The 21,846-nt window shown below is 63.1% G+C and overlaps 1 protein-coding gene across 1 annotated transcript in view; it reads left to right on the top strand.

Moving 5' to 3' along the window:
- The first annotated feature begins 8,053 nt into the window (after positions 1-8,053).
- Positions 8,054-21,846, top strand: part of CASKIN1 (CASK interacting protein 1) — a 57,406-nt gene continuing 43,613 nt past the window's right edge. Inside the window, exons 1-10 of the mRNA XM_014936178.1 lie at positions 8,054-8,126; positions 11,095-11,163; positions 15,110-15,161; positions 18,066-18,163; positions 18,254-18,399; positions 18,502-18,597; positions 18,847-19,188; positions 19,447-19,555; positions 19,676-19,770; positions 19,846-19,963. Of these exons, the coding sequence (XP_014791664.1) occupies positions 8,054-8,126; positions 11,095-11,163; positions 15,110-15,161; positions 18,066-18,163; positions 18,254-18,399; positions 18,502-18,597; positions 18,847-19,188; positions 19,447-19,555; positions 19,676-19,770; positions 19,846-19,963 (1,198 nt within the window). The remainder of the gene's footprint in view (positions 8,127-11,094; positions 11,164-15,109; positions 15,162-18,065; positions 18,164-18,253; positions 18,400-18,501; positions 18,598-18,846; positions 19,189-19,446; positions 19,556-19,675; positions 19,771-19,845; positions 19,964-21,846) is intronic.

Genomic DNA, 21,846 nt, shown 5'->3' with positions numbered 1-21,846 from the left:
GGGCCATGTGTGTGGCAGTGGGTGCCGTGCCCCAGCCTGGGGTGCCCAAGCACGTCTGGCAGCGGGGCTGGAGGAGCGGTGCAGGGCACAGGGTGGGAGAGCACCGAGCAGGGACTGTCCCCACGCTGCAGCGTCCCCAGCCCCCTCCGCGTGCCCGTCCCACACGTGCCCCGGGTGCTCCCCGCGCCGCGCGGCACCAGGAAGATTTGTAACTTAGCCCTGTTATCTGGATAATATCCTATTCATGTGGGGTTTAATAAATGAGATTTTAAAAATCCCTGCGTGAATTAACACGGGTTGCTATGGCGACGTGGGGCCCAATTTAGCGTGTGGAGTATGAGTTTGTGGGGCCCGGGCCGGCTGCAGCGCGCACCGCGCTCGCTTCCCGGGCATCCATAATTGATAAGGTTGTCTGAAAGTTACGCAAATCAGATGCAGGGATTTGGCAGCAAACTGTTTCCCTCCCTGTCCCCTCCTCCCCGGTGCTACCTCGAAGAATTGTAGTGACTTGGCGTTTTCCCCTCGGCTTCCCTGCTCGGGCACCGTGGGATGGGACGGGGGCCCCGGGGCATCCCCGGCAGCGTCCGTGCCCACTGCACTGTCCCCATCCGGGCACCCAGGCTTGGGGCAGTGGGACACGGGGCTGTGCTGTGCCACACAGGGGGGCTGTGCTGTGCCACTCAGGGGAGCTGCGGTTCCTCGGCCACGGTGTGTCGGAGCAAGTGGTCTCCTTCCCTCTGAGGCCAGTGCCGCCTGCGGCTCGTCCACTTTGGAAATGGCTTCTGTGTGTCACCCGCCAGTGCCACGGGAGGGACCTCGAGTGGAGGAATGGGCCCCTCTGCTCTGGCTTCTCCTCCCTCTGGGCTGTGGGGATTTGCAAAGGGTTTCCACGCCTGACGGCTTTGTGTGGCAAAGGAGATGTCCCAGCAAGTGTCCCCATGGTGCCAGGGTGGGCACCCGGCATGGCAGGGGCTGGCTCTAGCCTGGCTGTGTGGGTGCAAGCTGGGGCTGTATCCCGTGGGGTGGTGTTGCCTGCCCCACGCCTGGCCCTTGGTGCTCTCCTGGTCCCCCCAGGCTGCTGTCAGGGCTCATGTCCTCGTGTGCCACTGCACTCTGGTACCTCGCTCTGGGATGCCTGGGGCTGGATGAGCCACGCTGCCTGGCTGGGTTCGGGAGCTGGGCATGGAGCCTGGCACCCCCTGCACCCTGCTATGGTGGGTAACCCAGCCCAGCCTGGCCCCACTGCCCAGGGGTGTGGGTACTGAGGCGGGGGCAGCTCTCGGGGTGCCCCTGTGCTGGGCAGGAGAGCCCCGTTCCTGTGTTGCTGCCGGTGCAGGGCTCTGTGTCCTGTCCCGTGTGTCGCTGGCAGCAGCCCTGGCATCTTGGGGCTTATCCCAGCCAGTTCTGGCCCCACTGCCACGCATGAGGAGTGTGACCTGCTCAGGGACCCCAGCCCTGCTGGCACCACTGGCGCTGCCCTGGCCCCATGGCTACCTCTGCCCATGCTGCTCCAGCTCCGAACCATGTGGAGTGGGCAAAGGATGGATGAAAAGTCCAAGACGGGAGCCAGGGAGCTCCTGGGAGGACGCGTGTGATGCAGGCAGCAGGGGGGGGAACTCCAAATCTCAGCGAGCACCCCAAGGCTCATCGCCCTCTGGGGTGCTGCCATCCCGTGGGGACCCATCCCGTGTTGCGAGCGGAGCCGTGGCAGCCGGGTGGAATCGCTGCTTTGCCGGCGCTCTGGGATGCGGGGGCAGCGGGAGGCAGGAGCCAGAGCCCTCGGGGACACGGGGTCCACGGGCAGGGCCTCGCCGCCTGCCTCCTGCCCTCCGGTGCGTCCTCCTGTGCCGCGGCCAGTTAATTCTGGGGTTGGTTTTTTTTTTTTTTTGTGGGTAGGGCTGGGGATGAGAAAAATGGGGAAAATAATGAACCAAGAGGATGGGACGGGTAGATGGGAAGCTGAGAGAGGGGGGTTCAGGGTGTTTTTTTTTTTTTTTTTTTGCCTGCATTTGATTGCATTAATAATCTCCTCTGATAACAGTATTTAATAAAACCGGGCTAATATGGCGCAGTTAGGAAATGTCTTTGACATTTTACAATTCAATTTCCATGCAGTAAAAGGCAGGGCGGCTGCAAATCCAATTGTGGTGCAGTGCCCAGGGCGCGCGTGGCCGGCAGCCACCGGAGCTGCCCGGTTCCCCCCCCCGGCCCTCCGGTAAGGCAGGAAACTTCCCCGGGTGGCAACCAGCCCTAATGGCTCCCCCTGCCCCTTCCCGGCCATGGGCACTGGGGCAGCCCCCTCCTTGCCCGGGCACGGGGAGAGCAGATGGTGCTTGCCAGGATGCCGGAGCCCCCGGGTGCTTCTGGAGCCTCTGGAGCCATCGGTGCCGGGCAGGACATCTGGAGGAGGAGGAAGGGGCTGTGAGGTTGGATCCCGTGGCAGCTTGGCCAAGCTGGGGGGGTACAAAAAGGTGCTGGGCCCCCACACATCCCCTATCCCGTGGTTGGGTGCTGTTCTCGCAGCCCCCCCAGTCCTTCAGCATGGATAAAGGGGTGAATGCCAAGGAGGCGGGCTGGGGCACGCAGGGTGATGCTGGCACGGGGTGGTGTTGGTGCATCCCAGCCATGTCCCAGGGTGGTGGTCAGGGCTGAGCAGCTCCTGCCACTGCCACGCTTAACGGTGTGTCAGCAAGTCCCTTATAAACTTCTTCTTGAGGTTTCTAGCCCGCCTGTGAAACCTCGCTCCCAGCAGGACTTGGCAGGCGGGCGCAGGCTGGCGTGTGCCAAGTTTCCTTCCAGAGGGGGATTATTACTCAGCCCGGGGTGACATCTCATTATTTTACATTTTCTTGCCTCTCTTTCCGGCCGGGCTGGAGTTGTGGGTCCGAACCCTCCTCTGCCCCACTGCCGTCCCACCGCAGCTCCCGCTGTGGGGCTGGCTGCCATGTCCCTGCCCGCTGGGGGATGCTGCAGAGGACCCGGGGCTGTTGGCCATCGCCACCGAGGAGCAGCAGGGCCATGGGCTGGTGGCTCTGCTCCCACCTCGGGGCTCCCTCGCTAGCCTGGATTTTCTCGCGGCAGTCCCGAATTCACCTGGCTTGACACCAATTAGCCCTTTGCCGCCAACAGGCAGCCCCTTGTGCCCGGGGACTCTTCTGGGCTGCCAGCTCTGCCTGTTTCCTGCACAAGGACCTTGCTGCTGGGTGCTGCTCCTCGGTGCCTGTGCACCACAGTGGGATGATGCTCCCAGGGAATGGCCAGGGATGTGGCAGGACCAGGCTGCACCCAAGGGTGATGGTGCCATAGATGCTTGGGGTGCTGGTGGTGTGGTGGGGCCGGGTGCTGTGGGCAGATCAAGTCCCTCTCTGCAGCTGCCTCCTTCCCTGCAGCCCAGCATGGTTTCAGTAGCCAGGCTGGCATCTGGCTACTTTCCCTGCCCTGCTGTGCTTCCTTTAACCCTTCCCTCCCTATCCCAGGCACTGAGAATGGCTGCAATCCACTCCCTCCCTGGCTTGGTGTTCCCGGGTGTCCCCAGCCCCTTCCTGCTCCCCTTGTGCCCACAGGGCCCTGTTGGTGGCTCTTTGGTCCTGCAGTGGTGATGCCCATGGATGGGGGCTGTGTGGTGCTGTGCTGGAACCATGGTGAGTGCCAAAGCAGTGGTGGGTCCTTGGTGAATGTTGACCTGGGCACATGGCCGGAGGGAGCTGTGGTGTCGCTGGCAGGATGTGCGGTGAAGGGGAGCACGTGGCTCTGGGGCGATGCTCGGGGCTGTGCCACAGCTCACTCTCTCCATCCTGGTACGGGAGCAGCAAGTGCTGTGAGTGGTGCCCATTGCACTGGGACTGGGCACAGCCAGTGCTGGGCACCACTGGCCACCTGGCAGAGCCAGGGCTGGAGAGTGGCTGAATGCTGGCCATGAACCTGCTGGCACTGCCCTCGCCAGCCGGCGGCTAAAGGTGCCTCTCGCAAGTGCTCAGACTCTGTTGGGAGAGCATCAGAGAACTAATTTGCTGGTATTTAATAACGGCTGATGCTGTTACTGCCCGGCCAGGCTCCCGTGGGTGAGGGAAAGGCGTTGAGAAGCAAAACCCCCTCGGCAGTGCCCGGGCTCACGCTGGGCTGTGAGGATGCTGCCGTTCCATTGCCGCTTTGTGCCCCGGCTGCCGCTGAGCGTGCCATGGGTACAGATCGTGTCGGCTGGTCACCGAGCCAGCGTGCAGCGCTGATGCCCACCTCTGCCTTGGGCTACCATCCCGTCCCGCAGCTGGGGCACGTGGGACTCACCCTCCCTGTGTTCTCTCCCCAGAGGGACGGGGGTCTGCGCAGCCTGTCGGGTGCAGGAGCGATCCTGCCGGAGGGCTAGATCTTTGTACCGGGCTGAGAAGGATCTTTAAAGCTGTAATGAAATGTTAATAGTATTTTCCAGCTCAATATGGGAGGAGAAAATGAGGTGTTTAACGCCGGGCTCCGCAGCGACAGGAGCAATCAGCCTGAGAAATGGGAAGCTGGGGACACAGCACTAGGTCTGCTCTGGTGATGGATGGGTGCTGGTGCCCGGCACGAGCCATCGTGCCAGGGAAGCACGGTGCTGGGATGGTAGGAGAGCGGCTGACAGGTTAATGGTGAATCTGCCTGGGTCTCCTTGGGTCTCTCTAGCAAGGTCACTACGGGCCGCCCGGTGAGAGCCGAGCAGATCGAGATGGTTGTGGGCTTGGGGTGCCCCAGGGTGCAGCAGGCTGATGGGACCCCAGCTCTGTGTCCTGTCATGGCCCGGATCGGCTGGAGATGGAGTAGGTTGGAGCTGGTGCTCAAGCAGCTGCCATGGGGCACATCCTGGGCACCGCTTCTCCGAGCACCATGTCTGCTGGCAGCTGGCTGTTCTGCACCAGCGCTGCTCTGCCAGTGTGCCTGTGTGTGCCCCTGTGCATGTGTGTGTGCATCTGTGTGCACGCGTGTGCATCCCTGGGCATCCCTGTGCGTTGTGTACATGCATGTGCATGTGCATCTGTGTGCACGCGTGTGCATCCCTGGGCATCCCTGTGCGTTGTGTACATGCATGTGCATGTGCATCTGTGTGCACGCGTGTGCATCCCTGGGCATCCCTGTGCGTTGTGTACATGCATGTGCATGTGCATCTGTGTGCACGCGTGTGCATCCCTGGGCATCCCTGTGCGTTGTGTACATGCATGTGCATGTGCATCTGTGTGCACGCGTGTGCATCCCTGGGCATCCCTGTGCGTTGTGTACATGCATGTGCATGTGCATCTGTGTGCACGCGTGTGCATCCCTGGGCATCCCTGTGCGTTGTGTACATGCATGTGCATGTGCATCTGTGTGCACGCGTGTGCATCCCTGGGCATCCCTGTGCGTTGTGTACATGCATGTGCATGTGCATCTGTGTGCACGCGTGTGCATCCCTGGGCATCCCTGTGCGTTGTGTACATGCATGTGCATGTGCATCTGTGTGCACGCGTGTGCATCCCTGGGCATCCCTGTGCGTTGTGTACATGCATGTGCATGTGCATCTGTGTGCACGCGTGTGCATCCCTGGGCATCCCTGTGCGTTGTGTACATGCATGTGCATGTGCATCTGTGTGCACGCGTGTGCATCCCTGGGCATCCCTGTGCGTTGTGTACATGCATGTGCATGTGCATCTGTGTGCACGCGTGTGCATCCCTGGGCATCCCTGTGCGTTGTGTACATGCATGTGCATGTGCATCTGTGTGCACGCGTGTGCATCCCTGGGCATCCCTGTGCGTTGTGTACATGCATGTGCATGTGCATCTGTGTGCACGCGTGTGCATCCCTGGGCATCCCTGTGCGTTGTGTACATGCATGTGCATGTGCATCTGTGTGCACGCGTGTGCATCCCTGGGCATCCCTGTGCGTTGTGTACATGCATGTGCATGTGCATCTGTGTGCACGCGTGTGCATCCCTGGGCATCCCTGTGCGTTGTGTACATGCATGTGCATGTGCATCTGTGTGCACGCGTGTGCATCCCTGGGCATCCCTGTGCGTTGTGTACATGCATGTGCATGTGCATCTGTGTGCACGCGTGTGCATCCCTGGGCATCCCTGTGCGTTGTGTACATGCATGTGCATGTGCATCTGTGTGCACGCGTGTGCATCCCTGGGCATCCCTGTGCGTTGTGTACATGCATGTGCATGTGCATCTGTGTGCACGCGTGTGCATCCCTGGGCATCCCTGTGTGTTGTGTACATGCATGTGCATGTGCATCTGTGTGCATGCGTGTGCATCCCTGTGCATCCATGTGTGTTGTGTGCATCCCTGTGCATCCCTGTGTGTTGTGTGCCCCTGTGCATCCCTGTGCACGCGTGTGCATCCCTCTGCATCTGCCCCGTGCATTTGTGTGCCCGCAGCTGTCTCCACCGGCCACTTTGGCAGTGCCTCCTCCCTGGCCTGGCGTGGGGCTCGGCGCTGGGGCCGGCTCTCAGCGGCAGCGGTGGTGGCAGCTGCCGGCTGATTCTTTCCAGATGTGGCTGCTGGAAGCCCAGCTCTGCGCCGCCTCCTCGCCGAGGGCCCCGTAGGTTTTTTTTGGTCCGTGGCTGCCGGAGCCGTTGGAGCAGACAAAGCAGCCGCCTGCCCGGCTCCTGCATTGCAGCTGGGCTGTTTACGGCGCGCTCCTCGCGGCTGTGCAGCTCCGCAGCAGCTCTTCTCCTGCCTGTCTCTGCTCCGGCGTGCTTGGATCCTGGGGTTGTCTCCTACTAAACCCTGGCTCCCATCAGGGAGGGGGTAGGTGGTCCCACGCTGCCTCTGCCAGCCCTCCCACCCAGTGTCCGCTCTGCTGGAGACACTGGGATGGGTCCTGCGAGCCCTGTCCTTCCTCCTGCAGCGCTGCCAGGCTCTCTGGAGCAGCGTGATGCCTCCAAGTGCCCATCGCCGGCACCCATCCTGCCCATTACCAGCACCCATCCTGCCCATCGTCGGCACCCATCCTGCCCATGGGCACTGCCAGGAAAGCCACCGTGGTGTGGAAGGTGTGCGAGTGGGCACAGTGCACTGATACGCATGGGAGCGCCAGGGAAAGGTGAAACAGGTTGTTACATGGACAGAGACAAACGATGGCACTAAAGGCATCGTGTTCAAAATAGATCTCAGGGCCTGTTTTAGCCGGGAACGGTACAGGAGCTTTATAGCCCAGGGCTGCAGCAGGGCCTGTTGCCCTGTTATTTATCTGAGCTGTCTATATGCACACACACACAGTGCATGCCAGGGAGCTCCCTGCTACTTCCCAGCAATGTGTGGACTGTGGCTGGGTTCGTGGGAGGCCAGATGATAGTGACTGTTCGTTAGTTATAGAATCCTAGAATGGTTTGGATGGAAGGGACCTTAAAGATCATCAAGTTCCATCCCCCTGCCCTGGGCAGGGACACCTCCCACCAGAGCAGGTTGCTCAAAGCCCCGTCCAGCCTGGTCTCGAACACCTCCAGGGATGGGGCAGCCACAGCTTCTCTGGGCAACCTGTTCCAGTGCCTCACCACCCTCAGAGTGAAAAATTTCTTCCTGAGATCTAATCTAAATCTACCCCGTTTCAGTTCAAAGCCATTACCCGTTGTCCTTGCACTACATGCCCTTGTAAAATGATTAGTTAGTGATGCTTTGAGATACACAAAGCTTCTGGTCCCTCCCTGCGTGGCAGTGTGGCTGGAGTCAGTCCTCCCAGGGCTCTCTGGCCCCACAGAGGAGGCGAGGATGGGGAGGATGGAGATGGGGCTGGACAGGATCATCTCTGCCCCAAGGTGGAGGTGAGCAGTGCCAGCATCTGCCCTCTCTCCGCTCCTGTATCCTGGGCAGCCTCTGCTCTGGCACTGAGGATGCGTGGTGCTGGTTTGTGGGGATGTGGACAGAGAGGAAGGTGCAGATTGATGGTGGCCCCAAAGAGCTGCATCCTGTCCCCCACCACGGCAGCCTCACCGCGCTGGCACTGACTCCTTCCAGCCGGGGTGATTACTGAAAATTACCTGTTTGCCGCCGCCCCAGCGCGGGGAGAGCAGGCTGTCAATTAAGGCTCCATGGAAGCAGCACCAACATGCATTTCCGCAGAGACGAGGGTGGGCGTACGGCTGGCACCGGGACCGGCGGCGACGGGCGCGATGGAACGGGTATGATGCTTGGTGCTGGTGCCACGGGGCTGAGCGTGGCACCTCGTGCCCACCTGTGGGGCCGGAGCCCATGTGTCGCTGTGATACCCGCACCCCTGCCCATCCCTGCTGCCGGCTGCCCCGCATCCGTGGGTGCACGGGGCCAAGTCACTGGCATCCTTCGCCGTGGCAGAGCAGCAGGGCACTGTGTGTTTTTCAGGGCTCAGCGGGTTTGTAGGCAGCCTGGAGCGGGCAGGAGGCTGCTGAGACTTTGCAGGCAGCAGCTCTGTGCTGGGAGGGGGCACCTGCAGAGCTGGGGCTGAACCTCAAACCAGGGCTGGGGAAGGCTCCACATTGCTGGGGGGCTGGCACTGCCCCACGGGAATCCTGGTGATGCAGTGTCAGTGGGGAATGGCCCGGCTGGGCTCCAGGGCACCACGTGGCAAAGGTCAGGTGAGGATACAGCTTGGTGATACAGGGAGAGCGGGGATGCTCATGGTAGTCACTGGTGAGCACTGCTGCCCCAGCACGACCCTGGTTGGTTCCAGCCCCAGGTTTTCAGTGGGTCAGCCCTACCGTGGGGACACCTGTGTCCCCTGTCACCACCTGCCCCAGTAGCCCGCAGGGTCAGCCCCTCATCCTCCCTTGGGATCGAAAAGTTTCCTTTTTTAAAAAAAAAAAAAAAAAAATCACTGAGGTGTCCCCACTGCTTCTTGAAAGCTGCGTTTAAGTTGCTTCATCCTGGCCCCAGGGGACAGCCCTGCGCTGCTGCAGCACCGTGACTCAGGCTGCCACGGCCGATCGATTTTGAAGTGCAGATTTCTCTGCTCCCTGGGGAAGGCTCCGTGCAAGGGCCAGGTGTCCAGAGCACCAGCGGGTGCACTGGGCACAGGGCCAGCACCCCCCCCCGCCAAAAAAAGTCCCTTGAGATTTGGGGAATGGCTTGTGCTGGGCATCACGGCACCCAGCTGTGGGTGTCCAGGTGTCATGGGGTGTCCAGATGTGATGGGAATGGGTGTCCAGGTGTGGTGGGCAGTTATCATCCAGCTGTGATGGGCACTGAGGTGTCCAGCTGTGATGGGCACTGGGGTATCCAGCTGTGGTGGGCAGTGGATATCCAGCTGAGGTGGCCACTGAGGTGTCCAGCTGTGGTGATCAGTGTGTGTGCAGGTGTGATGGGCAGTTGTTTTCTAGCTGTGATGGGTATCCAGCTGTGATGGGCACTGGGGTATCCAGCTCTGGTGGGCGGTAGTTATCCAACCGTGGTGGGCATTGGGCTGCAGTGGTTCCATCCCATCCCTGCTACCTCTTTGCCCCAGGCAATCCCTTCCCACGCAGCCAGCAGCCTGCGAGTTTTCCGGTGCATTATTTATACAGTCAAAATCGATCAGCAGATGATAACAGCTTCATTAGCATCTGAACATCGTGCCGGCCTCAGTGCTTGACACGACCTTGGCTGCAGGAGTACAAGCCTTTCGCTGTCTGCCAGTGGCGAGGACCGGCTCCCTGGTGTCCCCATGGCCACTGGACCCAGCCAGCGCTCCTCCGGCCACCTCCATGGGGTCCCCCACGGTGGCACATGTGTGGGCAGACCTTGTGGCCCTGCAATTTGCCCACACGTGTGCCCCCATGGGGACCCCAGGGTAGAGACTCCATTCTCGCTGTGAGGAATAGAGCCACTCATGCCAGGGCTCCTCGTGCAGCAAGCGCTTGCAGCGCTCGTTGTTTGCGTGGCACTCGTCAGCAAGGATATAATTAAGAGCAGCTATTTTGGATGCTTCCTTTATCCGGCAGCTCACGGCGATGCCGCTGCAGGGTCCTCCCCTCCCTCTGAAACAGGCACTTGGCTTCGCCTCGAATGTCTTCCCTGTGGGTACTCGCTGTCATCCTGCTTGTGAGGTCCCTGGGGGTCCCTGTTGTGCTTGGGGGGCACACACGCAGGGGTTCTGCTGCCCGTGTGGACTGGGGGGGAAGCGGCAGGGACGGTGGGGCTGGAAGGGGAGGGGGACTCCTGCAGTGGGGTGATGGAAGGGCTGGGGAGGAGGATTTGGAGGGGTTGCCCCGGCTCATCCACCGCTGATGCTGAGCTGGGGTGGGGTGGGGGGGGTGGGGGCAGCGACGGCTTTCCCTTCATTAAGTAGATGTTGATTTAGCGGAGGCTGGAGCCATCTGCTCGGAGCAACCATCCGCTCCCTGCGAGCTGGCGCGGCGCTGCCGGGGGGGAGCTGGGCGAGGATGTGCTTTGTCAGCGGGGGCTTGGCCGGGAGCCCCCGCACCCAGGCCGGGCATCGATCGGGGCTGGCGCTGTGCTGGCTGCAGATGCAGGGGGCTGGTGCATGAGCATGCTAACGGGAAGGGAGAGGAGCCCCCAGAGGCACTGAGGAGTCCCACTGTGTGGAGCCATGGCCTCGGGCATGGGTACAGCAGAGGGGCTGGAGCAGCTGGGCATAGGGTCTCCCCATGATGTGCATCAAGGTGCCCAGAACAGTGGTTAAGCACGAAGGTCTCTGTGTGGCAGGCACTGGGATGTCTGGAGCACTGGTTGGGTGCAGGGGTCTCCCCATGGAATGCACTAGAGTGCTCAGTGCAGTGGTTGGGCATGGGGTCTCCCCATGATGTGCATCGAGGTGCCTGGAGCAGTGGTTAAGCACAAAGGTCTCCCTGTGGCAGGCACTGGGATGCCTGGAGCGGTGGTTGGGTGCAGGGGTCTCCCCATGGCATGCACCGGGGTGCCCAGTGCAGTGATTGGGCACGGGGGTCTCCCCATGGCATGCACTAGTGTGCCTGGACCAGTGGTTGGGCACTGGGGGTCTCCCCGTGATGTTCATCAAGGTGCCCAGAGCAGCTGTTGGGCATGGTGGTCTCCCTGCCACGTGCACAGGGGTGCCCGGAGCAGCAGCCATACACGGGGTGAGGATGCAGGGGCTCAGGGTGATGTGTGACCAGACCCTGGGGGTTGTGCAGAGTGATTCCCCCCTTGCATGCCCAGCCCTGCACGTGCAGCTGGCTCGTGCGTTGCCTGCCATCACCGTGCCCGTCGGGCTGTCGCCGGTGCGTGGTGGGGGAGGACGGGGCCGGCGAGGAGCCCACCGCCCTCGCTGCAGGCAGAGCCCGGGCTGAACTGAAGCGTGCATTTAGCTCCCGTGAGCTCTGCGTTTCAGTCAAGGCGTTTCTGGGAGTAGTGGTGGGGCTGAGCTCCCTGTGGCGGCGTTTACTCGCGGCAGATGCTGTTTATAGTCGGTGTCTATGGCAGACGGCTGCGGTGCCTGCTGTGTGCTGGAGCCGGACCTGGCATCGCTGGGGCTCACTGGGTCCCGTAACGCAGCTTGTCCCCCTTACCCGGTGCCAGCGATGTGGTCCTGCCCGTCCCTCAGGCCCCTCAGGATGCTCGTGGGGGTGCAAGCTGCTCTGAGAGCCGTGGCCCATGCCATGGGGCTGGGATGCCCAGGGAGCCCCATGTTCCAACATGGCATGACCTTCACCTAAGTGGCCCATGAGGGCAAAGAGAGAATATCGGGGTGTCCTGAGGACATTGGTGGGGCTCAGGTGGTCTGAGCAAGGGCTCCGGTGCCAGGGATGCCACCATCCCTCTGTATTGCAAATTCTGCTGGGTGGCCCCAGCATCTGCCCCTGCGTGGGCAGGGCAGGATGATGTTTGTGGGTGCTCAGTGCTCTCCATCACTCCTCTGGTGACCCCAGCAGGGAGGACAGCTAGGGACATGCTCGGTACAGGCTGGCAGTGTGGCCGTGCAGGAGCCAGCCCTGCTCTCCTCCCCGCCATGCCCATCTTCTTTTGTGGCTGGTATTTTTAATTGGCAGTGCTCTCAGCTCCCTTCCCTCTCCCTTGTTAATGGAAGAGTTTTCCTTGTGCTTCGCAGCCATTAACGAGCTCTTCCATGTCTCCCTGTCCCCAGACAGGCTGCAGATCCCGCAGGGCAGCCATGGGGCTGAGATGGCTCCAGGCTGTGGATTGGTGGAGTGCCAGGGTGCCCACCCTGCTCCCCCTGCCCCGGGAACTGCGGGCACCCAGCCACGGCAAGGCTGTGCCGAGGGCCCAATTGGGCTACAGGTGCCCTCGGCATGGCACTGTCATGCCCCATGCCAAGCTGCCAATGGCATGCCAGACACGCATGCTGCTTCGTTACAGGAGGGGCTTAATTGCTGGGCTGTGGGGACCACGGTTTGAGGGTTTTGCTCGAGGCCCCTTGGGAGCTTTGGTGGTGCCGGCTGGCATGGCAGCCACTGCCTGCCCTGCCCTGCCCTGCCCACTGCCAGCGCAAAGCCACTGTCCCTCGAGGGTGCCGGTGCCGATGCAGACATGGGGTTGATTCATCACCGGTGCCACCATCTGTGGCCTTGACCTGGCTCCGCAGGGGTGCCAGCCATCATGTCACCATCCGTGCCATCATCCACACCTCGCTGTGCTGCTGGGCACCTACCCCAAGAGGATGTGGGACCTCCCGGCTGCTCCCCAGGGGACCCCATCAGACCAGCGCTGCCCCTAAAGACCCTTTCCCGGCAGCTCTTGAAGCCATGCCGGGGCCTGAGCTTGCCGCAGCCCATCTCGGGCACCGGCAGGCTGGCGGCCACTGCCAGGGCTTTAACGAAAGTCAAACCGCTGCACGGCTGGAAGTCACTGACTAAGCACTTGGCACGAGCCACGATGGAAGTGCTAAACAGATTTTGGCAGCCGCAGCCTCTCCTGCAGGTGCAGGGAGGAGAGATTCGCCGCTACGGTGTGTTCGGCTGATGTGCTTGGTGGGCGCGGGGGGCTGCCAGTGGGTACCTGGGGATCAGAGCCCCTCTCCTGCAGGTGCAGGGAGGAGAGATTCACCGCTACGGTGCGTTCGGCTGATGTGTTTGGTGGGCGCGGGGGGGCTGCCGGTGGGTACCTGGGGATCAGCGCTGCGGGGTGCGAGCGGCGATGCCATCAGTGTCACCCCTGCACCCCACGACGCCGATCCCTGGACATCGCCCCATCCCAGCCCCTTGCTGGGAGCAACCCGTGGGAAAGGCCAGGCACTGCAGACCCGCTGACATCCGTCCGTCCGTCCGCGGGGACCGGTTTGACGGAGCGGGGCCCATCTCGGGGCCGGAGGTTGGAGCCAGTGCCGGGCACCGTGCCGCTCCTGTGCCCGCCGGCTCCTTTTGTCCTCTGGCCATTTGCATCCCTGGGGGGCGGCTCGGCCCCCTTCTCCTGGGAGCTGCTTCTTGGCTCCGGGCGGCAGCGGAAGCGGTCCTGGGCTCCTCTCCACCGGCGCTCAATGGCACCTTTGTTGGGGAGCCTGGCGGCAGCTCGGGGCTGGCGAGGACCTGCTCGGCCCCCGGTCACTGCCATCGACCCCGCTGCCGGGGAGCTCTGCCCACCAGCCATGTCCAGTCCTTCCCGGGGGAGCATGGGGATGCTGCAGCGGGGATGGGATGTGGGGGGCTCTTCCCCGGGTCTGGCCGCCCCGATGGGGATTTGTTGCTGGGGTGGTTTGTTAATGTGGTAAACGAGCAGTTTAACAGGGCAAGGGAGGCTGCCCTGGCACCTGGGGCTCGGGCTGGTGGCATTTTGTTTGCTGGCAGGAGGGCAAGTGGGGCTGGCTGCGGGGACCTGGTGGTGCCCTGCCCCCAGGGAACCCCATGGTTGCCCTGTTCCTCTCCACATCCTGCGTGCCAGGAGAGGCTGGGGACCTGGTGGACAGGAGATGATCATGGTTGTTCAGAAGCTGCCCTCCAGAGCTCTTGCCCGTTGTCACGGGCTGCGTTGTTGTCAGAAAATGCCCTGTGGCTTGGGCTGTTGGGTGGCTGATGGAGCGTGGGAGGGAGCCGGTGCTCTGGCAGCCCAGGAGCCTCTCTGTTTGCAAGGAGAAACCTCTGCCACCGCCCCAGCTGCTCCTGGGACCATCTGCCATGCGTGGCCCAGAGCAGGGGTGGCTCAGCCCAGCGCCACTCCCTAAGTTCATGGGTCGGGGCCGGGCACAGCCCCCCTTCCCGCTGCTGGCATCCACTGTGCCCCATTCGCTGACGTAGCCCTTTGTGCCAAATAACTGAGTATCACACTGAGAGGCTGACAAGGGCTGGGGGAGCGAGAGAGGCCACGGCACATGGGGAGCATCCCTCTGACCCCATGTCTCCCTTCCCTGCCTGAAGTCACCCCTTCCAGTCAGCTTCTCCCCGGTGCAGTTGTCCCCAACACGCTTCCTGCCAACCTGCCAGGGTGACGATGGCCATCCCTCCTCCCTGCAGGGCTGGGCAGCCTTTATTGAATTATTCTCTATAGGCTGGGGGCCGTGGTGGTGCCAGCTCACTGTGGTGGGCACAGGGGCTGCTGTGTGGGTACCCAGCCTGGGGCTCTGCCACCCTCCTCTTCCTCCTCCTCCTGCTCCAGCTCCCCGCTGGGGACTGCGAGGAAAGAGCAGGCTGACTGGAAAGCCTGAGTGGCATTTTTCGGTTAAATCTTATGTAAATCTGGCTTCGTTCTTTCTTCGTGGTGCTAATTGGATTGCCCCAAGGCGGTTGATTTTCCCACGCAGGAAGGTGTGGGGTGGGAGTGGGGCAGTGCTGGGTGGGGGGGCCGCAGGGACAGGGGATGTGCTGGTGCCCCGGGGAGCGTGCCAGGCTCACCGCTCTGTCAAAGCAGCTGGACCCAGCAGCTTTGTGTGGTGCTGGGCTCCACGGGGCCATACTGGAACCCTCAGTGAGGCAGAGGAGCTGGGGAGGGAACCCTAGGTAGACCCACCACAGCCCGGGTGGATGGAGACCCTTGTGCCAGGAGAGGTTGTTGGGCTCTGCCACCACCAGCAGGGACCCCTCCATCCCAAGCCCTCCTGCCAGCAGGTTCGGGCAGCCCTGCACGGTGCCATGCTGCACACTGGCCCGGGCTGCAGGGAGCCAAAACCTGGGGAGGGAGGGAAACGTGGAGCTGTGGCTGCATCACCTCCCCAGCGTGCCCCAGGTCCCTGTCCCAGCCACCTCCTGTGCCACTCTAACATGCTGTCCCCTTCCCTCCCTCCCAGAGCTCCTCGGATCGGCAAAAAGAGTCAACGTCAACTTCCAAGACACCGACGGGTGAGTGGGAGCCCTGTGCCCGGGTGTGCGTGTGGTGGGGTCTGCGGGCAAGGATGTGTGTGCCATGGTGTGCCACGAGTGGGGGTGCACCTGCTGTGGGGAGCTGGGGGTGTGTGTCCGGAGATCTGTGCAGCACAGGGTGCAGTGAGCAGGAGTCTTCTGCATCCGGGCGGGCACGCTGGGCACGGAGCAATGCAGTCGTGCAGCCAGGGTCTGGATGGGCAGGGGCTTCTGCCCCCATTAGCCAGCGTGGCTGAGCCCTGCCCACACCCCTGAGCCTGTGGGGTTGCAGCTGCGGGCGTCAGAGGTGGGAGGTGAGGGCTGGAAGGCAGAGGAAGAGCTGTGCCCCATGTCTCATGGGCACGTTGGCCTCTTCCCAGCTCTCGCCGTGGGCTTGGGGCTCTGCAGGTGCTGTGCAGGGAGTAGCCCCGCAGGGCACCGGGCGGGCACGCTGTGACCCCGCCAGGCTGTGCCGCCGGATCGCTGCTTCCCAGCCTGCATCCGACAGGCGGGGAGGAGCGGAGAAGGGGCTGCAGGCTCACTACCCACTAATCACCCTAATGAGGCCGCTGGCGCAGGAAGGCAGCCAGAGCCCCGAGGAGGAGGAGGGGAGCTGTGGTGGGAGCGGGGACTGATGCTTGCAGGGATGGTCAGCAGCCTCCCCCTGTGCCCCCCAGCTCCCCCTGTGCCCTCTTCCCTCCCACACCCCCTGTGCCCCCCAGCTCCCCCTGTGCCCCCCAGCTCCCCGTGCCCTGTTCTCTCCCTCCATTGAGTGGGGACACGGGGCTGGGCAGTGCAGGTTGGTCCCTGGGGATGGCTCTGCTGCAGCCATGGAAATGGCATGTGAGTGGAGGGGCCGGATGGGGCGAGGAACGGGAGGGCACGCTTGGGTCCTTCCTCATCCTCGCCCCCGAGCAGGGCCCCGGTACCGGGGCGGTGGCAGTGGGCATCCCCTGGTACCCACCGGCGCATCGTGTGTGCACGTGTGTGCGTGCACGGGTGCATGCAGGCGTGGGGATGTGCAGCTGAGCGTGCGTGTGCATGCAAGCGTGTCTGCGTGCACGAGTGTGCGTGCAGGGCGGTGGGAGCGGGTGGGCATGCCGGCCAGCAGTGGGGCAGGAGCGTGGCACTGCCTGTGCAGGGCAGGGGCTGGAGGGCGCGATGTGGGCAGAGTGAGGGGCTGCGTCACCCCATGGACCACCTCAGGCGGTGGCTGCCGGAGCCAGCAGGTCACCGGAGGGCTGTGTGTCACGGCAGGGCTGGGACAGGAGTTGAGAGGTTCAGGAAGGTCCCAAGCTCACGCCCTGCCTGTGGCTGCTGGCCAACTTGGCAGGTGCAGGGGCAGCCCTGAAGCAGAGGAGCAACCTCCATCCTCCAGCCCTGCTCCTGGAAAGGATCATCCCCTGGGAACGTGCATGGCAGACCCAGGCTGCAGCCCACGCATCTCCTCTGCTGCCAGCGTGCTGTGCCAGCTCAGCTGGCATCGGTGCCGTGCCTCAGTTTCCCCATCTCTGCTCCGCTTGCTGATTTCCCGGGCTGGTGGGCGCCATGGGTGAGCACCACACTGGTGTTCCCATGCTTGCCCTGGGGACGGTGTCCCGCGTGGTGTGTGGCCTTTGTGGCGGGCTGGGTTGTGCTGGGGGAAGCCCCCGAGGCAGCCCGAGGGAGGGCTGCGATTTGCACCATCTTGAGCGGATTTGAGCGGGGCGCTGGAGCGGAAAACGTTGACATTTCCCAGGCAGACGTTGGGGATCGGGCTCCTGCGCGAGCTGTCTGCTCACATCCCTGCTCCCTGCCGGGGGATCGCGGGCGGCAGCTCCGCTGGGAATGTGGTGACCAAAACGTGCTCCCCAGTGGGGATGTGTCCCCCTTCCTCAGCCGGGGGTCCCGGCGATGGGGGGGCAGACGGGATCTCCATCCCACTGCCCGCTTTTCAGGCACCAGGCAGCTGTGGGGGGGGACAGCAGGTCCCACTGGGGTCTGCAGTCCATTCCCACGCTCCGGTGACACCGGGGTGGCCCCGGGGATGGGATGGGGGACACTGAGTGTGACGGGGGCCCGGGGTGGCGGGGTGATGGGCGCAAGCGCAGCCGCACGCAGGATGCCGCCGCCGGGAGCAGCAAGTAGGTCAGCTCCTGGCCTCCTTCCCAGCGACGAGCCTCCTGCTTCGGCTGGTCCCGGGGGCTGCAAAAGCAGAGCGGGGTGCGCTGCCGGGGGCTTTCCCCACCCCAGGGCAAGGCCCAGCACCACAGGGGGGCATCACTGCCATCTGGCAGCTTGCCCCCTCCTCCTTCCTGCACCAGTGCCCGTGGTCGTGCTGCTGGGGCCAGGCTGGGGGAAGTGGGTCAGTGGGGAGGTTGGTTCCCTGGCACCCCCCAGCCTCGGTAGGACCCCCCCTGCCGTGCCTGCCCTGCCCATCAACCTCTCCCCGCCGTGGGGTCTCAGCATCCCCAGGGAGCGTTTTATCTGCATCAATCTCACTCCAGCATCCCCAGATCAGACCCACCAGCCCCTGCTGCCAGCTCGGTGGCATCGCCAGCCCTACATACGGGCTGGGGGGGGTCTGTCCTGTGGCTGCAGTGCCCCAGGAAAAGCTAAACAAAGTGATGGGCTGGAGAGAAAAACCCACATCTGCCCTGGCACATCCCACCCTCTGGCCCTTGTTGCACAGCAGGACATGGCTGGCTTGTGGCTCAGCCACGTCTGGTCCCTGTGGCAGCTCTTTCTCCACGTCCCCCATGGGATCGGGGGGACACGTGCCCGTGGTGGGATGTCAGAGGCAGAGCAGGCACCATGGGGTGCTGCGGTGGGTGGGGGCTCAAGGCCACGCTGCTGGGACAGGGGATGGCGGGGCTGCAGAAGGGACAGGGACATGAGACCCCTGACACCACGGCTGGTCTCCAGGTTCTCAGCTCTGCACCATGCGGCGCTCAACGGCAACACGGAGCTCATCTCACTGCTGCTGGAGGCACAGGCTGCGGTGGACATCAAGGACAACAAAGGTGAGTCCTGGGCTCCTGCCTGTGGCCCCCTCCCACCCTTCTACAAGGCTCACGGGGGGCTCATGGCACTCCTGTCCTGCCCACCCGCAGGCATGCGGCCCCTGCATTACGCGGCTTGGCAAGGCAAGAAGGAGCCCATGAAAATGGTGCTGAAAGCAGGTTCCTCCGTCAACATCCCATCGGACGAGGGCCAGATCCCCCTGCACCTGGCGGCACAGCACGGGCACTACGACGTGGTACGGTGGGGATGGCAGCAGGGCACGATGGTGGCAGGGGCAGGGGGGGTGTGGATTGTCCTGCCCCTGCCCTCACTGAGTTGGGGTCTCACTCCTCCGCAGTCGGAGATGCTCCTGCAGCACCAGTCCAACCCCTGCATCATGGACAATTCAGGGAAGACGCCCTTGGACTTGGCGTGCGAGTTTGGCCGGGTCGGGGTAAGTCCTTGCAGCGCTGGGACCACCCAGAGGAAGACTGGGAGGGGACAGGGGGGGATAGTGGGGTCCCTGGGGTGCTGGAGCAGCCCTGGATGGGGGGGCCGGGTGGACTACCCCTGGAAGGGATGGCAGTGGGGTCCTGCAGTGCTGAGGGGGTATCTCCGGCTGCTGGAGGAGGGCAGAGCAGGGAGGGGAGGTGGGGGCTGAGCCGCCCTTGCAGCCCTGCTCCCTCTGTGTTTGCTGAGCCAGGTGGTCCAACTGCTCCTGAACAGCAACATGTGCGCGGCGCTGCTGGAGCCCAAGCCGGGGGACGCCACCGACCCCAACGGCACCAGCCCCCTGCACCTCGCCGCCAAGAACGGCCACATCGACATCATCCGGTGGGTGCCGTGGGCAGGGAGGGCAGTGCCAGGGGGTGTGTGTATGGGGGGTGTGTGTTTGTGTCCGCCCCCAGCCTTGCTGACCCTGCTGTCTGCCCGCAGGCTCCTGCTGCAGGCTGGCATCGACATCAACCGGCAAACCAAGGCGGGCACGGCGCTGCACGAGGCGGCCCTCTGCGGCAAGACGGATGTGGTGCGGCTGCTGCTGGATGTAAGGGCACCCCCGGGCACCCCCAGACACCTCCAGCCCGGCGATGGGCTGTGGGAAGGGAGAGACCCCGTGGTCGGGTTTGCAGAGCAGCGTGTGGGCATCTCCCAGGGAATGAGGGTGAGGGTCCAGGGTGGCGGGGGGAACACCAAAGCAGTGAGCTGTGCCCTCCAGCTGCTGGTCTCAGGGTGGCCCGGGGGATCCTGGGGGTGACGGGGTGGGGGGACAGCCTCCTCCCAAGCCCTCTCCGCCCCATTGCAGAGCGGGATCAACGCCCACGTCAGGAACACCTACAACCAGACGGCTCTGGACATTGTCAACCAGTTCACCACCAGCCAGGCCAGCAAGGAGATCAAGCAGATGCTGCGGGGTAGGGGGGCCGGGGGTACACGGGGTGGCTGCACTGGCAGTGGGGGGGATGCCGGGCTGGGGGTGACAGCCCCCATGGTGGGGCTGGGTGGCCGGCGACGTTCCTGTTGTGTCCCCGCAGACGCCTCCGCCGCTCTGCAGGTCCGGGCCGTCAAGGACTATTGCAACAACTACGACCTGACCAGCCTCAATGTGAAAGCCGGGGACGTCATCACCGTGAGTGTGGCTGGGGAGGGGGCCGGGGGGACCCCCGATAGTGGCGCTGGCCCCTGACCCGGCCCCTGCCTGCAGGTGCTGGAGCAGCACGCCGACGGGCGCTGGAAGGGCTGCATTCACGACAACCGGACCGGCAACGACCGCGTGGGCTACTTCCCCTCCAGCCTCGTGGAGGCCATAAGCAAACGAACAGGCAAATAATCCCCCCTCCCTCTTCCTCCCCCCACGGGACCGCTCCCGAACTCGCTGCCCCAGGGAGCCCCATTTCAGTGCGGTGCCTGGGGTGTCAGGGGTGCAGCTGGTGAAACCAAGCTGGGACGATGCCCCTGTCAGGCATGTGGGGTCAATGTCCCCCCCATTGTGTGCATGGGGATGGTGCGACCCCCACATAGGGTCAGTGTCCCCATTGTGTGGGGTCAGTGTCCCCATTGAGTGTATGGGGTCATTGCCCCCATCAAGTATGCAGGGTCGGTGTCCCCATTGAGTGTGGCAGGTTGATATCCCCATCGTGCATGTGGGGTCAGTGTCCCCATTGAGTGTGGCAGGTTGATATCCCCATCGTGCATGTGGGGTCAGTGTCCCCATCGAGTGCGCCGGGTTGGTGTCCCCATTGTGCATGTGGGGTCGGTGCCCTGTGAAGTGTATGGGGACGATGTTCCCATCCTGCATGTGGGGCTGGTGTCCCCATTAAGTGTGGGGGGTCAGTGTCCCCATTGTGCCTGTGGGCTTGGTGCCCATCTGGTGCACGTGAGAGTTGGGGCTGGCAGCCCTGGGGTGCTCACGGGGCAGCCCCAGTGCCAGGCTGGTGTTGGGCTGGATGAGGTATTTGTGGTGCCAGGAGGTTGATGCATGGGGAGAGCTGCGGCCATCACTGTGGTTTGGGGGTGATGGCACGGCGGTGGGACCAGGGGACCTGGTGCTTGGGGTCTGAGAAGAGGGATCTGGGCACCAGTGCCAGGGCTCCAGCGTTGCCCTACAGGGACCCTCTCCCTGGCGAGGGGCTGTCTCAGTGATCAGACCCTGCTCCCTTGCCTTGCAGCTCCCTGTCCCTGTCCCCATTCCTGTCCCTGTAGGCTCCCGGTGGAGTGTGCGGTCCCCTGGGATGGCCTGTGACCGTGCTCGCTGCCAGATGCAGGGGTGATGGGGCTGGTGTCTCTGCGGGCAGCGTTGAAAGGCCCTGATTGAGCAGCTCGTTCCCCCCTGGCAGTCACACGTTCTCCAGCTCTGTGTGATCTCAGGGGCGGCCACATCTCTGGGGCACGGGCTGGGAATGGCAGCGTTTGAGTGTGATCCCAAGGGAACGGAGGCGTGAGTGCCTGTTGGCTGCTGGGCACTGCTGTGGAGGTACCATGTGCCGGACGGGCAGGGGCAGAGCCACCCTCTGGGTGTGGGTCGTGTGCTGGTACCACAGGGATGAGTTCCGTGGCTCCTGGGATGCAGCTGGCTCCATGGTGGTGTTTGCCAGGGTGTGGGGTTTCATTGCCATCCCATCGGCTGCAACCCTGGGCCCCGTGCAGTGGGTTGGCAGCTGCACCAGGGTTTGGCTGGCCTGGCACGGGGGCGCTGGCATTGCAGCCCCCAGCCCAGCCATACCTGCAGCCTGCCTCCTCCCGGGATGCTTTCCCAGGGAGCAGGACCCCCCCAGCAGCCTGGCTGTGGGAGCCCCACAATGTCAGGAGCCCCACAGTGATGTTCCTGCCTCAAGCCTGGGGCTGTCCTGGTGTCCGTGTCCTGCCAGGAAGCCGTGGCAGGTCTGTGGGATGTGCCCGTGGGCCATACCCTGCCACCGGGATGTGCCCGTGGGCCATACCCTGCCACCAGGCCACGTGCTGAGCTCCCGCTGCTGCTCCTTGGCTCGGCTCCGCATCGGTTGGGTCTCAGTTTTGGCTTCTCCACGCTCTTTTGGTTGCTTTATTTTGTTTGCTGCTTTTTTTTTTTTTTTTGGCCTTTCTTTTTCCTTTTTTTTTTTTTTTTTCTCTTTTTTTTTTTTTTTTTTTTTTTTTAAAAAAAAAAAAAAAAAAAAAAAAAAAAAAAAAAAAAAAAAAAAAAAAAAGTTCTAGGAAAAATATTAAACCC

Source organism: Calidris pugnax, unplaced genomic scaffold (genome assembly GCF_001431845.1).
Source record: "Calidris pugnax isolate Ruff unplaced genomic scaffold, ASM143184v1 scaffold17, whole genome shotgun sequence".
Lineage (NCBI taxonomy): Eukaryota > Metazoa > Chordata > Aves > Charadriiformes > Scolopacidae > Calidris > Calidris pugnax.
The sequence above is the reverse complement of the archived record's forward strand: the minus strand, read 5'-3'. Positions and strand labels throughout refer to the sequence as shown.